Source organism: Oncorhynchus clarkii, chromosome 25 (genome assembly GCF_045791955.1).
Source record: "Oncorhynchus clarkii lewisi isolate Uvic-CL-2024 chromosome 25, UVic_Ocla_1.0, whole genome shotgun sequence".
Classification (NCBI taxonomy): Eukaryota; Metazoa; Chordata; class Actinopteri; order Salmoniformes; family Salmonidae; genus Oncorhynchus; species Oncorhynchus clarkii.
Genome location: NC_092171.1, coordinates 5,950,584 through 5,966,817, shown reverse-complemented (window position 1 = coordinate 5,966,817; position 16,234 = coordinate 5,950,584). Strand labels below are relative to the sequence as shown.

The following is a 16,234-nucleotide window of genomic DNA, read 5'->3' as shown; positions in this document are numbered from 1 at the left end:
GTTCACTACAGTAGAGTTCAGTACGGTATACTCAACTCACCTGTGCTCTGCACATAGACGTCTAAGATTGGTTAAGATCTGGTTCGGTCTAAACGTCTATATTTGGGCCAAATCAAGGCCAGTCAAATCAACATCTGTGGACCTTGCAATTAAAGCAGGTCCGGACCATACTAAAAACAATTCTGTGGACGTTGAAATCGAGGCCAGTGCAGACTGACCAAATTTCCACTATTTTTGAACGTCCACGGAGGTCCGGGATCGGTAAGGATGCTGGTTACAGTAAATGGAAAGCGAGGGGGCTCATGAGTAGGTGTCAGCAAGAGCTGGGAGAGGTGACGTTAACTGGAAAGCGAGAGAAAGGGAGAAGAGGCAGAGAGAGCGGGAGGGAGGGGTTGTCCAGAATGTTTTAACACTTGCTTTGACCACCAGATAAAAGAGTATGAAAACTGTAATGGGCCCATTCTGAGAGTTTGTGTGGCTTACCACTTCGCTGCTGAGCCGGTTGCTGCTCCTAGACGTTTCCACATCACAATAACAGCACTTATAGTTGACTGGGACAGCTTTAGCAGGGCAGAAATTTGTAGAACTGACTCGTTGGAAAGGTGGCATCCTATGACAGTGCCACATTGAAACTCACTGAGCTCTTCAGTAAGGCCTTTGATTATTCTATATATGACTTGATTTCTCAAAACATAAAATAAGCTTTCATTTGACACCAAATTTGACATACACCTATGAACTTCACATTGGTGCTCATGGGTCCTTTTACATGGAAATACCCATATCCAATCAATCAATACTATTCTACCTGTATGTCAATTGATACTCCATTAAAAATCGCTCAATTCTATTGACTGCCCAATCTACCAATGTATACTACTGTTCAAAAGTTTGGGGTCACTTAGAAATGTACTCGTTTTGGAAAAAAAAAAAGCAATTTTTTTGTCCATTAAAATAATATCAAATTGATCAGAAACACATTGTCGATATTGTTAATGTTGTAAATTACTATTGTAGCTGTAAACGGCAGATTTTTTATGGAATATCTACATAGGTGTACAGAGGCCCAGTATCAGCAACCATCACTCCTGTGTTCCATTGGCACATTGTGTTAGCTAATCCAAGTTTATCATTATAAAAGGCTAATTGATCATTACAAAACCCTTTTGCAATTATGTTAGCACAGCTCAAAACTGTTGTCCTGTTGAAAGAAGAAATAAAACTGGCCTTCTTTAGACTAGTTGAGTATCTGGAGCATCAGCATTTGTGGGTTCGATTACAGGCTCAAAATGGCCAGAAACTTTCTTCTGAAATTCATCAGTCTGTTCTTGTTCTGAGAAATGAAGGCCATTGTGTACTACTCCCTTCACAGAACAGCACAAACTGGCTAGAAAGAACAGTGGGAGGCCCTGGTGCACAACTGAGCAAGAGGACAAGTACATTAGTGTCTAGTTTGAGAAACAGACCTCTCACAAGTCCTCAACTGGCAGCTTCATCAAATAGTACCCGCAAAACACCAGTCTCAACATCAACAGTGAAGAGACGACTCCGGGATGTTGGCCTTCTAGGCAGAGTTCCTCTGTCCAGTGTCTGTGGTCTTTTGCTAATCTTAAACTTTTATTTTTATTGGCCAATCTGAGAAATGGCTTTTTCTTTGCAACTCTGCCTAAAAGGCCAGCATCCCGGAGTCGCCTCTTCACTGTTGACGTTGAGACTGGTGTTTTGCGGGTACTATTTAGTGAAGCTGCCAGTTGACGACGTGTGAGGCGTCTGCATCCTTATTAGCATACTGCACACATAGCACTGATTTTCACAATACAACTGGCAATACCTGAAAACCACTGGTGCATGACATCTTGGCAGGCTGTCCTAGTCAGCCATGAAATCCATGCTGTTAGAAGAACGCAAAATGCAATTTCATAATGTCAATATGAAGATTCCTTGCAATCAATTAAATCCACTATTTCATGCAGCATGTTTCGTATGCAATAGGACTGCTCAGATTATCTGCAAGTTTCCCTGTCGATAAACAGTAGAATTTGGACAATAGATTGCCGTCTGTCAATCCACAGTTGTTCTGTGTAACTTCACATTGCGAAGTTCAGCTCAAATCACGAATCAAATCACGAAATCAAGTCCCATCATATTCTCCTGAGATGAAAGAGAATCGCTCGGTTCGGCTCGTTTCTCTGCATGAATAAAAATAGGGAAACAACTCGAAGAAACCAGAACGCTACATTTTCCTCTAGTACAGGACTGGAGAGGACTGGTGTGCCTGAGAGTCATCACATTTCAGTGAAAGCAGAAAAGGGTTTATTCATCAAGCAGTGGGCTGACATGTAAAGAATATGGAATGTGCAACGTTCAATTTCCCTGAGAGACCCTATTATATTGACCTCAAACAAATATTGTCAACCCACCCAGCCTCATTCTGACTTAGTCTTCAGCACATTGTCAATTGATCCTCTTTTAGGATTTTCAAATCCACATACACACGTGCACACAAAACATATTCCTAGTGAGGAAAGTAGAAAAATGACCAAAATACTAAAACAAAGTGGTCTTCAAGAGTTGTCTCTTCTTTACTGGTTTTGTTGAATCAGCAGATTGGTTATTATTTGCGAGAAGCGTTAGTCTTATAGTTCGCACTTCCCCATCTTTCCAGCACTGCGTCGTTAATTTGGTGGGCATGTGCGAGAGTGCGTGCGAGTACAAGATGTGATCAGAAGATCCCTCTTACCTTGTGCCCAGCAGGTGCGACCCCATCCTCCGTGACGCTTTGTCCATTCTGAAAAGAAACAAGACAAAACAGTTTCAGTGCCAAGATGGTTGCCGTGTGCGAGACAAATAGCAACCTAGAGCATCCATAGTCATTACTGCTACTTTGCTCCTAAACTGACAAACCCAATAATCTACTGCAAACACTTTCCCTGTGGGTTTTGCCTGTTGAAAAGGCCAACCACTGTTATCGTCCAACAATGCATCTAGTGGAACCATTGCTAAGAGCCCTTTAAAGGAAACATGTTATCAGCCACATTATTATCAGTCTGCACATTATTTCCCAGAATGCACAGGATGGACCAGAGGCTAAAACACCGGATGAGATAATTGCAAGAGCAGACAATCTTTAAATGTCATGACGAGAAGCGAATCAAGGCATTTGAAGACCATTCCTTGAGCCTTGCCACTTTCTAGTGAAATCACACTGTCATTAAGGCTAATAACCAATAAACAATAGTAACCATGTTTAAAAACTTCAGGTAGCTGGGGTGACAACAGGAGATGATGACGTGTAATTGACTAAATGTTTTGCCCTTAGCAGAATATATGGTGCAACAGTACAGAGTTATGCAATATCCAACTGCCACAGGTGATTAAAAGAGTATCTCTGGAGATGTTCAATCTAAAGACAAAATACAGAGGTGTCCGTTTCTTCTGAAGCATTGCTAAACAACCTTTCTCTTACCATAGCAGTCCGAATTGACTTTGCTATACAGTATATTGCGTTGGAAAAAACAGAACAGTCAAACACACAAAGAATAGGGGTTTGGACTAGGACTAACAGATCCCCCCCCACCACAACCTTCCTCCCGGTCATGTCACAATGGAGAGCGAGGCGACGCTGAAGTCAGACTTCCTCTCCTACTCATTTCCCTTGACGACAAAACACAGTTATTTTCTTTTAACACACACAAAACGGCAGGCAGGCAACAGCGCCAGCCAGGACATCGATTGGCCTTGAGTGGTGATAAAGTAGGGAAGAGAGCAGGGGGGGGGGGGGTGAATGGCTTTTCTGAGGCACTTCCCTTGGTCTCAGGGAAGAAAAAGATCTTTACTTGTCCACGATATTCATCTCCTCACAGATCGATTAGTGCGTTGGGCTACACGATAAATTACCATAAAATGGAAATGTTTTGTTGAGTCAGTCTCAAAGGCTGCGTTTACACAGGCAGCCCAATTCTGATATTTTCCATGAATTGGTCTTTGACAAATCAAAAATCAGCTCTTTTTGCCAATAATTGGGACATTACTGCTGTGGCCTCTGCTACAAATCAGGAGCTCAAGATAGAAGTAGGATTACAGTAAAATGACAACTTGTTAGGCTATCAAGTCTAGGAAACACAATAATGAGCTTCTCAAAACCAGCCTGAGGTTTTATTAGTGCAGAAGGCAGATGAATATTTTAGACTTTTTTTTTTTTTTTTTTTTTTTTTAAACACTGAGTGCAGTTCAACTCCAAACGTATCTTATCTAGACAATGAGATTCTAGGAAGTGACGTGCCTCACACCATTAGATTCACATCCATGAGGTAGGAAATTTTTTGGTTTGCTCCAAACAATTTTTTTTTTTTTTAAATAAATAAATCACCTCAACAAAACGCTAATAAAATTAGCACAAGTAATAGATAATTTCCATAGAGGCTGCTACCTAAATATGTTAACAAGCTCAAACGAAAATAAACCAGGGCTGTCAAAGTGAACGTTAATAACGCAGGACATGTTTATCGGCGTACATTCTTTTGATGCCGTTAATCACGTCTCGATTTCTTCACCACAAGTGTTTCTGCACAAACCCCCTTTAAGTGCAGAATCCAACGCTGAACACAACTACAGTCAATGCTTGTGGCTTTACAATCACTGAAGACTGTGTGCCTCTAGTTAAAAAGTTATGCCCAATATTACTGGAGCTATGATTTTTATTTACTTAAACATTGGGAGCATTAATAGCTGTATGTTCGTGACTTGTGTTGTTTATGGTGAAAATGCCATAAAAAAAAAATCTGATGTTCCTAATTGTGTGTTTCAAAGCATAGTATGCCTGTTACTCAATGCACTACTTTTTAAATAATTTTTTCTTCTTTTGAGCCAAATTTGAGCAAATTCAAAAATGGTGATTAAAATCAGAATTAACTTGATTATTTATTTTAAAATCATTTGACAGCCCTAAGGTAAACTAATTGCAAAGACAGGCAATCCAGCTCAAAAGTTATACAAGTATAGGTAGAAGCTACCGAGTCATTTTTGGGTCTGAATGAAAGACATTGTGCAAATGAACAAAGTTTTGACAAAATGCTTGTCTGAAGGAAGAAGAGCACTGGCTCTGGAGCAGCATGTGTACGTACACGCTGCGTCTGTGTAGGGCAACAGGCCTGCCTGCTCTGCGAAGACGGGTGAGGAGCAGAAAGAGGGGCCGAGAACAGAGGGGAAGAAAAAAAAAAGGCAAGGAAATCAAGATGGCAGCGGCAGCTGTACAGATACTGTAACTCATCCAGAGCAATTTGACTTCTCAAACACGGCAGAAAGCTACTCTTACATGACGCCCGAAACCTTATTAATTCAGCCACTTACTCAGCTAACTTGCCCTTAACACCTGTATACGGGTCGAAAATGGCAGATTGGGCACTAATAAACACCTACAATGGAAGACAGTAACATGCTGTACTGTACATGATGCCAGAGCTCTGGCTCTGCGCTTCACAGGTCAGTATGGGTTTTGACTAACAGACGTTCTAAACTTGAGCACCTCGCGCAAAAAGTTATTTTTTATTTAAAACAAACATTGTTACACCAGATAAACACCGTAAAATGTGTCTTCTTACAGAGTCAGCCATTGCAGTTGCCCCCATCCCTCCTGCTAAATTGGGCAACTTTCGGTTGTCCGAGTGAGGGAAATGCAGTAAATTAAGAGGACTCAATGTATTTTGAAAGATGAGACATTGAGGATTCTAATAAATACAGTTTGTGTCATACAAGCAAGCAAAAACACCAGTGAGTCCAAATGTGCACCTAAGTTTTAGGATATGGAAATCTGATGTCATATACAGTGTCAAAGTTAATGGCCCGAGGTGGTGAGGTATATGGCCAATATACCACGGCTAAGGGCTGTTCGTAGACGCAACGCGGAATGCCTGGCAGGCAGGCAGGTAGTCTAGCGGTTAGAGCGCTGGGCCAGTAACCGAAGGGTTGCGAGATCGAATCCCGAGCTGACAAGGTAAAAATCTATCGTTCTGCCCCTGAACAAGACAGTTGACCTAGGAACAGTAGATTATCATTGTAAATAAGAATTTGTTCACAACTGACTTGCCTAGTTAAATAAAATATATACCACACCTCAGGCCATAAACATTGGACAAACCCCCGAGGTGCCTTATTGCTATTATAAACTGGTTACCAACGTAATTAGAGCAGTAAAAAAAATGTTGTCATACCTATGGTATACGGTCTTATATACCACATTTGTCAGCCAATCAGCACTCAAACCACCCAGTCTATTTATTTATTTATTAATGCATGCACGCACACACACACACACACATTAATCCATACAGTTGAAGACAAAAGTTTACAAACAATTAGGTTGGAGTCATTAAAACTTGGTTTTTTAACCACTCTACAAACTTCTTATAAACAAACCATAGTTTTGGCAAGTCGGTTAGGACATTACATTGTGCATGACACAAGTAATTTTTCCAACAATTGTTTACAGAGAGAAAATTTCACTTATCATTCACTGTATCATAATTCCTGTGGGTTAGAAGTTTACATACTGTAAGTTGACTGCCTTTAAACAGCTTGGAAAATTATAGAAAAATATTTTATGGCTTTCTGATGGGCTAATTGACATCATTTGAGTCAATTGGAGGTGTACCTGTGGATGTATTTCAAGGCCTACCTTCAAACTCAGTGCCTCTTTGCTTTACATCATAGGAAAATCAAGAGAAATCAGCCAAGACCTCAGAAAAAAAAGTGTAGAGCTCCACAAGTCTGGTTCATCCTTGGGAGCAATTTCCAAACGCCTGAAGGTACCACGTTCATCTGTACAAACAATAGCACGCAAGTATAAACACCATTGGACCACACAGCCGACATACCACTCAGGAAGGAGGTCTGTCTCCTAGAGATGAACGTACTTTGTTACGAAAAGTGCAAATCAATCCGAGAACAACAGCAAAGGACCTTGTGAAGATGCTGGCGGAAACAGGTACAAAAGTATCTATATCCACAGTAAGATCAGTCCTATATCGACATAACCTGAAATGCCGCTCAGGAAGGAAGAAGCCATTGCTTCAAAACCGCCATAAAAAAGCCAGACTACAGTTTGCAACTGCACATGGGGAAAAATATCATCTTTTTTGAAGAAAAGGCCTCTGGTGAAACACAAATCGAACTGTTTGGCCATAATGACCATCGTTATGTTTGGAGGAAAGAAGGGGAGGTTTGCAAGCCAAAGAACATCATCCCAACCGTGAAGCATGGGGGTGGCAGCATCATGTTGTGGGGGTGCTTTGCTTCAGGAGGGACTGGTGCACTTCATAAAATAGATGGCATCAGAGGATGGAAAATGATGTGGATATAATGAAGCAACATCTCAAGACATTAAAGCTTGGTCGCAAATGGGTCTTCCAAATGGACAATGACCCCAAGCATACTTCCAAAGCTGTAGCAAAAAGTCAAGGTATTGGAGTGGCCATCCCAAAGCCCTGACCTCTATCCTATAAAATTGAAAAAGTGTGTGCGAGCAAGGAGGCCTACAAACCTGACTCAGTTACACCAGCTGTCAAGAGGAATGGGCCAACATTCACCCAAATCATTGTGGGAAGCTTGTGGAAGGCTACCTGAAACGTTTGACCCAAGTTAAACAATTTAAAAACAATGCTACCAAATACATTCAATTAGTATGTAAAATTCTGACCCACTGGGAATGTGATGAAAAAAATAAAAGCTGGTTAGTGCCAGTTTGCGCTGTTCTGTGAAGGGAGAAGGACACAGCAATTTCTCGCATGGAATAGCCTTCATTTCTCAGAACAAGAACAGACTGACAATTTTCAGAAGAAAGGGATTTGTTTCTGGCCATTTTTAGCCTTTTAAAAATAATAAACTTGGATTAGTTAACACAAGGTGCCACTGGAACACAGGAGTGATGGTTGCTGATAATGGGCCTCTGTACACCTACGTAGATATTCCTTTTTAATTATTTTTTTTAAAATCAGCCGTTTCCAGCTACAATAGTCATTTACAACATTAACGATATCTAAACTGTATTTCTGATCAATTTTATAATGGACAAAAAAATATTTTATTTTTAAAAAACAAGGACATTTAAGTGACCCCAAACTGTTGAACGGTAGTGTGGGATTGGAAATTATGCAGACAATTACATTGATGGAAGCCAAAATCCACCTGCAATATTAATAAAGCTGATCTACCCCCTAATTAAAAAACAAAGGGGAAAAAAAGTAATTGTGTGATGACGGGGATGACGGATTGTGTTCATGAATATTCTTATGTTACTGAATGAATCCAAAGTATTTTCAAAGTTCGATATAAAACAAATGAAGCGAAAAGTACATTAAAAATAAAATACACATAAAATCAACAGCGTAACATTTGGATTCATGTCAGGTTAACTGTTGTGGCCTTACATTTAGTCTAATAATATTCCCTTTCATTTGCTACCATGGTTATGCATATGCATTTCATATTAGTTCTGTAAGAAACATTTCAACTTAACCCTATCCACACAGGCCAATTACCAGGAGTGTAAAGTGTTAAACAGTAGCTACAAATATTCACATTCATTGAAAAAGGTAAGAAATAGTTGACAGTATTGAAACACCATCCCGCGGCTTTGTCCAAATACCCCGGTATGCAAGGCATACCGCCCAAGCCTAAGGTGAACTATTCCTTTAATAAACTAAAACTGAAAGGCAAAATGTAGTTTTTAAACACTGACATAAAAATCTAATCATGGGAGGAGGGGTTTATCCACAAACAATCGGCACCTTGAGGAGGAAGCCTACTGGTTTGGCACTCTTCCAGTTCAAGAATGCATTTCCCTAACTTCTGTGTTGACTTACCTCTCGTTCTCACTTCTTCCATCTACCTCTCTCCTTCCTTCCAATCAGAGCAAACACACACAGCGCTCACACACATATGCACATTAACACTATACACTCAGACCTCCCGAGTGGCGCAGGGGTCTAAGGCACAGCATCGGAGTGCTAAAATGTTTCACTACAGACCCGGGTCCGATCTGTATCACATCCGGCCGCGATCAGGAATCGCATAGGGCGGCGCAGCGTCGGGTGGGGGGGGGGGTTAACTTGCCTCATCGTGATCTAGCGACTCCTTGTGGCGGGCAGGGCGCCTGGAGGCTGACCTCGGCTGTCAGGTGAACGGTGTTTCCTCTGACACATTGGTACGGCTGGCTTCCGGGTTAAGCGGGCGGGTGTTAAGAGGCGCGGTTTGGCGGATCATGTTTCGGAGGACGCATGACTCGACCTTCACCTCCAGAGCCCGTTGGGGAGTTGCAGCGATGAGGCAAGATCGGAAAAAATATTATATATACAAACACACACACAACCAGTCAAAAGTTTGGATACACCTACTCATTCAAGGGTTTGTCTTTATTTTTACTATTTTCAATATTGTAAAAAATTAGTGCAGACATCAAAAGTATGAAATAACACATTGGGAATCATGTATTAACCCAAAAAAGTGTTAAATCAACATATAATTTTACATCTTCAAAGAAGCCACACTTTGCCTTGATGACAGCTTTGCACACCTGGCATTTTCTCAACCAGCTTCACCTGGAATGCTTTCCCCAAAACTCTAAAAGGAGTTCCCACATACGCTGAGCACTTGTTGGCTGCTTTTCCTTCACTCTGTGGTCCAACTCATCCCAAACCACCTCAATTGGGTTGAGGTTGGGTGATTGTGGAGCCCACAAAACATCTGTCTATGCGTGTCTGTCTGTGCGTGCGCCTGCAAGTTCCTGCCTGTGTGCGCGTGTGTGCCTGCGCGCCTGTCTGCCTAACCGCCCGCCCGTACCTGTCTGTGCATGCCCGACTGCGTGCGTGCCTGCACGTGGACCCCCCTCCCTGCCTGCGTGTGCCCATGCATGCCCGCCTGTCCCTCGTTTGCGTTTGGAGGGTTCGGGTTCACATTTTTTGGCCTGGTGGGAGATCTGTCAACGTGCCCTTGAGCAGGGCATTGAACCTGGATGCTTGTGTGTCGCTCTGAATGGGAGTCTGTTGGATGACTGGTACAATGCAGTTTATGAGCGGCTTCACTGCAAGTATATTATATGTTTCAGATATTCAATAAAAAAATAGATCTAAAAAGCTATTTTTGCTTTATCATTGTGGTATTGTGTGTAGAGTAATGAGGGGGGGAAAAAACAATTTAATCATTTTTAGAATAAGGCTGTAACCTTACAAAATTTGGAAAAAGTCTAGGGGTCTGAGTACTTTCCAAAGGCACGGTTTAGTACAGTAATGTATGGACTCTAGTGTTCTCTACTTTTCTTTACTGTTCCGTTCAAAACTGTGCTGTCCAAACGTGTGTAACAGATGTCCATGATTGATACGTTCAAATCTGAACCAGTCAGTGTTCAGTGGGTGAGGATGCTTGGTACAGTAAATGGAAAGAAGGGAGGTGTCATGGTAGGTGTCATAATGAGCCGGGAGAGGCAACATTAACTGGAGAGAGAGAGCGGCAGAAAGCGCCAACAGAATGGTCCAGTCTTGCTATGACCATCAGACAACAGAAAGACAAATAAAAATGATGAGCTGAACATAACAGCATGCCAGTAAAAGGAAGGACACCAGCTGGGGACCAAACTGTGGGTTGTGACTAGGGCTGGGCGATATGGCTTAAAAATCATTTTTCCAAATGTATGTGCGATTCACCCCTGCAATCGAACCCACAAATGCGGATGCTCCAGATACTCAACTAGTCAAAAGGATGCCAATTTTATTGCTCATCTAATCAGCACAATTCAAAATCTGCCGTTTCCATTTACAACATTATTAATGTCTACACTGTATTTCTGATCAATTTGATGTCATTTTAAAATGGGCAAAATAAAAATGAAAACAGCTTTTCTTTCAGAAACAAGGACATTTCTAAGTGACCCCAAACTTTGACAGTAGTGTGCATATCATCTCTTTAGATTTGTGTGTATTAGATAGCTGTTGTGGAATTGTTAGATTACTTGTACTGTACATGAGATGTCAATTTCCATTAATGAACTACGCATTTCCCATTAATGAACTACGCATTTCCCTATGTCATGTTAGCGGTGTACTGCAGTGGATGGGAGGAGCTTGTTGCTAGCGCTAATGTTTAAATGACTCCACAGCAAAAAAAAATTCAAGTTGTTGGGAAAGTGTGAACACAGATACAGCATATGGAGATGAAATTATACAGTACATGTTTTTCATTGCTCCAAAGATGAGAAGGGGACCTAAAGAAGCCTGATGGTGATCCAGTGACAGCACATGGAATGGAGAGACAGGAAGGGAGAGAGATAGGAATTTAGGGGCAACATACAGTAAGTGCTATGTGACAACCCTGGGCTGAATCTGTAGCTGTTGCACAATCTCTGGTTTCAAAACACAGATTGACAGGAAACAAGCAGCTCATCAGCTGTTACCTGATAGAGTATCTCCTCTCACCGAGTGGATTTATTCAGTGCATGTTGTGATTGTCACATTTCTATTCTGATTAGACATTCACAACAATAGGCTTGCAGATTTAACATCCTACTCTTTAGAACTGCAGTTGTATAGTGTAGACATCAGTTGTCAACAGTAAACAACTGACATCGTCATCAGCTATAGTATAGCAAAGGACCAATGGTAGAATCTGAACAGAGTTCGTACTTTTGACAGTCAGTGCCGTGGCAACTCTGCCATAAAGCTGTTCATGAATCTGACCTTGGCTTGTCCCATCAGAAAGTAACCCAAGCACAACTGTTCAATCAATAAACCCCCAGCTCTCCAAACCCAGCCGCGACCGTCTGTCTAGCAGGGGCAGAGCTCTCCCTTTACATCTCAATCAATCTACCTTGGCCTCGTCTGCCTATCGGTACAAGGTTGGAGTGGAGCCAGGTGCCGATGAGCGCTGTGCTGTGACAGTGATTTACAGCCTCAAGCTAAAATGAGAAAGTTCCCAGTGCGATGCATTCAAAAGACATCAGTCATCTAGCTCTGCATTACTAGACATTGACAATTCCTGCTCCTCCCGAAACGAATTGTATTCAAACATGTTTTGTTGGAGGAAACAGAACAGTCAGCTTTGTCAAGGGAGAAGACTTTTTCTGAATGATCTATAGCCGTGGAAGCCTCCATGGGAGGAGGTTCAATTGTAATCAAATGGATTAAGCGAGGTGCATTAATTAAAGCAGAATTTTGTTTTTTCCATAACCAAATCTCCATTTCTGCTGTTAGCATGGATGGAGCGGTCTTGCTCAAGTCGCAACCAAATAGAATATAACGCTGCGGCTGAAGTTCGGAATTACAATTTCATGTGTACAACATACCTGCAACACTATACTGAGAGCTTTTTCTTTTCTTTCTAAAAGGACATATTTTAGGCAGGTTTTTTTTCTCACAATGTATCATGTTTTTTGCCCGATCCCCGTACTGCACAAAGAGGATTAAGTGAATCACTGGTTGGGGTAAATTTCTCAAAGACCAGTGAAATAGCAAAAAGTGTCTGGACCATTCCATTTACGTCACAAATAGAGATTTGAGTTGTAAAAAAAGCAAAACTCTCATTTAAAATTACCCTGATCCGTGGTGCAGGGAAGACATGCTGTGGTGGTATAGTTCATAATTACATTCAGAAGGCATTCATCAGGCCTCCCGAGTGGCACAGTGGTCTAAGGTGTCACTACAGATCCAGGTTCGATCCCGGGCCGTGACGCAGCCGGCCGCAACGGAGAACCATGAGGCAGCGCACATTTGGCCCAGCGTCATCCTGGTTAGGGGGAGGGTTTGTCCTTGTCCCATCGCGCTCTAGCAACTCCTGAGGCAGGTCAGGTGCATGCAAGCTGACACGGTCGCCAGTTGTACGGTGTTTCTTCACCTCTCCCGAGTTGCAGCGATGGTACAAGACTAACTAATTGGATATCACGAAATTGGGGAGAAAAAGGGTTAAAAAGTTCATTTAAAAAAATACTAAGCACTCAAAAGCCAGGACATGCAACGAGGATAGATGGCCTCACCTGCCCATAAACTGCTAGTTTGAACACTTTTAAAAAGTTAAACTGATCCATGATACAACATTGTAATCTGTTACACAAAATTATAAGTTCCTCAGCACATCCCACTTCAGCTACACTATCATTCACATGGCTACATTGAAAAAGTTTGATTAAGTGCGCCGGACTATGGCCTGTGACGTGAACGAGCAAAAGAGATGAGGGAGGAGCTCAATCTCAAATCGAACAGTTATCTGCGCTGCTCCACCACGATGTCAACAAGGCAGCATTACACAGAACACAAACAGGCTGTGCGCATGCGCCATCGTGCGTAATTGTATTTTATCCCCCAACACTAAACGCGATCACGACACGCAGGTTAAACTATCAAAACAAACTCTGAACCAATTATATTAGATTGGGGACAGGTCGAAAAGCATTAAACATTCATGGCAATTTAGCTAGTTAGCTTGCACTTGCTAGATAATTTGTCCTATTTAGCTAGCTTGCTGTTGCTAGCTAATGTGTCCTGGGATATAAACACTGGGTGGTTATTTTACCTGAAATGCACAAATACCTCTACTCCGACAATTAATCCACACATAAAACAGTCAACCGAATCGTTTAAAGTCATCCCTCTTCCTTCGCTTGACTTTATATTGTGATTGGCAACTTTCATAAATTAGGTGCATTACCGCCATTGACTTGGTTCGTCTTTCAGTCACCCAAGTGGGTATAACCAATGAGGAGATGGGAGAGGCAGGACTTGCAACGTGATCTGCGCCAGAAATAGAACTGATTTCTATTTTATCCCTTGGCAACGCAGACGCTCACGAGCAGTGTGGGTGCAATAATTGAATAACATAGATTTCTAAATGTATTTTGCAAGCGCGCGTCGGTCAGCCTGTTACGCTTTGTTTGGAAATGTACAACATTTATTTTCCATAAAATATGTTTGAATGTTGTAACTAGTTTCCATTGGAAGACAATCACTTTTGCATGTGAACACAGAATCCTATTATTCCACGTGCTTAACCTACATCACATTTCGTTTTGGAGCGATTCAGAGACGGAAGAGAGCGAGACATCCCACTCCCTCATGTTTCTTGGTTCATATACAGCCAATAAACTAAGCAGATGAGACCCAGCTGTTACTGCATTGGTGCCTATGGGAGAGCCACCCATTTTTTTAAACGATTAAAGTCCTGAGTGAGACATCTATTCACCACCTTTAACCGACTGCGCCATCGGCCAAAACGGGGCACCTGGCTCACACCCAGATAGGCAACCCGGTGCCAGAGCGAATGCAATAAATGCTCCAAGCAAAACTCGGCTAGGCGAAGTGAACGTCCGTGCCTCGCATACGCCCTTAAAATATATTCACTTGAAACTAGAAAAAAAAACTGCAATATTACTGTTTGTCCCTCGAGACATTTTAACATAGCCAGTATACACTTCCTCAAAAGTCTGAATTAGTCGAACATGACAGACTTCTTGATTTGACGTTTTTGATCTTCAGCAATGTTTGGTGCAGCATTTCAAGTGTTCAAAAAAAATATGTGCATATAAACTAGTCATCTCTTGTTTAATGACAAACACTTAATTGAAGAATCCCATCCATAGTTCTCACTCCTACTAGTACTGTTGACCGATCACCGACGGGGTACTACGGAACTTTGACAAAAAAAATGTAGTGTGCAAACTCACAGGAAAAAAACAACAACCTTGCCGAACACCAAAACGTCGTCATAATATATGCGCGAACTGTTTATACTACGAACCATGCGACAGGCTTTGCAAGCAAGTGCACCATCCCCAATTTAACCACCAGATTAATGAACAACTGGTCATAATAGTATGTTGCAATTGCCCGTCAAAAACATATTGCATTTTGGGCATTCATTGGCAAATGTATTTCCACGAGCAACAATAATCAGAATGGAAAAGTTTAGCCTACGGATATTTTTGGCACGCGGAATGAAAATAGTAATTTTAACAAACTGTCCTTACCTCCGAGTCCAGTGTAACTAGCTCCATTTGGGGCCAGGGTTCCGCAAGGTGTGCAAGAGGCATTCTGCAGGTTTTTAGTTTCTCCCTCTGCTGCCGAAATACAAGTTGAGTTTGCCCAGATTTATTGGGTTTTAGATTGAGGTTGCGTTGCCCTGGACAAGGTCTTGTTTATTCACAATTTGAAGTCTGGTCCGTTGAGATGTAGTTCAGCACTTCAATCCCCAATGCAAGACATGCATCCAGTCGCACTCCGCAGCCGTCGACTCCAAACTAATATAATCGCTTCAAAATGACGTCGTATAATGACCACCTCTTCAGAAACAAGCAATTCCAACAGCAATAAGCACGATAATAACAAGTTGAGGCTTTGAGTAAAAACGAACCCCTTTTACACGGGTAGCCTACGTTCAGATTTGACGAGAAGAGAGGTGCTGGCTGTAGCTCTTAAACTCCAAGCCGCTTAATAGGCTATCGCTATGCAATTATATTCCTCCGCCGAAATAATTAGCCTTCTCTTGTGTCCATGTAACCTAATTAATCGACGATGCAGCCTATTATATTATAGGCATACAGCTTCTCTTTTCCTCTGTGTTTCTGAGAGATTCCTCGGAGCGGGACTTCGTTCTGTCCGCTGGTTCATCCTCCAGAATGTAGCGTATCAACTCGACCAATTATTGTCAGACTCCAGACGGATTTCATCCAGCCCCTTCTCGGTCGGTCCGCCCAACCGTATTTTCGCCATCCCCTGGATGCTGGTTGAACTGCAAATTATGCATTGGCCTACGTAATGCGCCAAAAGCCCACCATTTGCGCTTGTTTACATTAATCAAATAAAATGTTGGTAGCGTAATAAGACCTTGAAGAGAAGTTTTTTTCAGTATGATGCTAAAAAAAAGAAGGGAAAGAAGAGGAAGAGAACAAGAAGAAGAGGGCGATGATGGTGATACATTGTTATGCACAGAGGTATCATGCCAATTTTTTTTACCCCAAAACCTAACCTTAATCCTAAACCTAACCCTAATTCTAACCCTAAACGTTGCTTATCAAATTTTACTTATTTATAGCGTCATATAATGAGTTTAAAGATATTTAATTTGTCTATCAATGTCCCTTCAAAAAGACATGGCACATGATGCATTTGGGTTTGAAGGAAACCAGATTGATACTTTACATTTAAACATAAAAATTCAATACAATTTCTTTGAGTGTGGTGTATCAATTGATCTGTGCATC

The 16,234-nt window shown here is 41.7% G+C and overlaps 1 protein-coding gene across 4 annotated transcripts in view; it reads right to left on the bottom strand.

Moving 5' to 3' along the window:
- The window catches only part of LOC139384128 (ribosomal protein S6 kinase a, polypeptide 1), a 142,827-nt gene that overhangs the window by 100,748 nt on the left and 25,845 nt on the right, over positions 1–16,234 (bottom strand). For 2 of the 4 annotated variants that reach the window (XM_071128799.1, XM_071128801.1), the window contains exon 2: positions 2,741–2,788. In XM_071128799.1, the coding sequence (XP_070984900.1) occupies positions 2,741–2,788 (48 nt within the window). Of the gene's footprint in view, positions 1–2,740; positions 2,789–15,001; positions 15,659–16,234 lie in introns of those variants that run through there. The other 2 variants (XM_071128800.1, XM_071128802.1) reach the window with 2 other exon arrangements.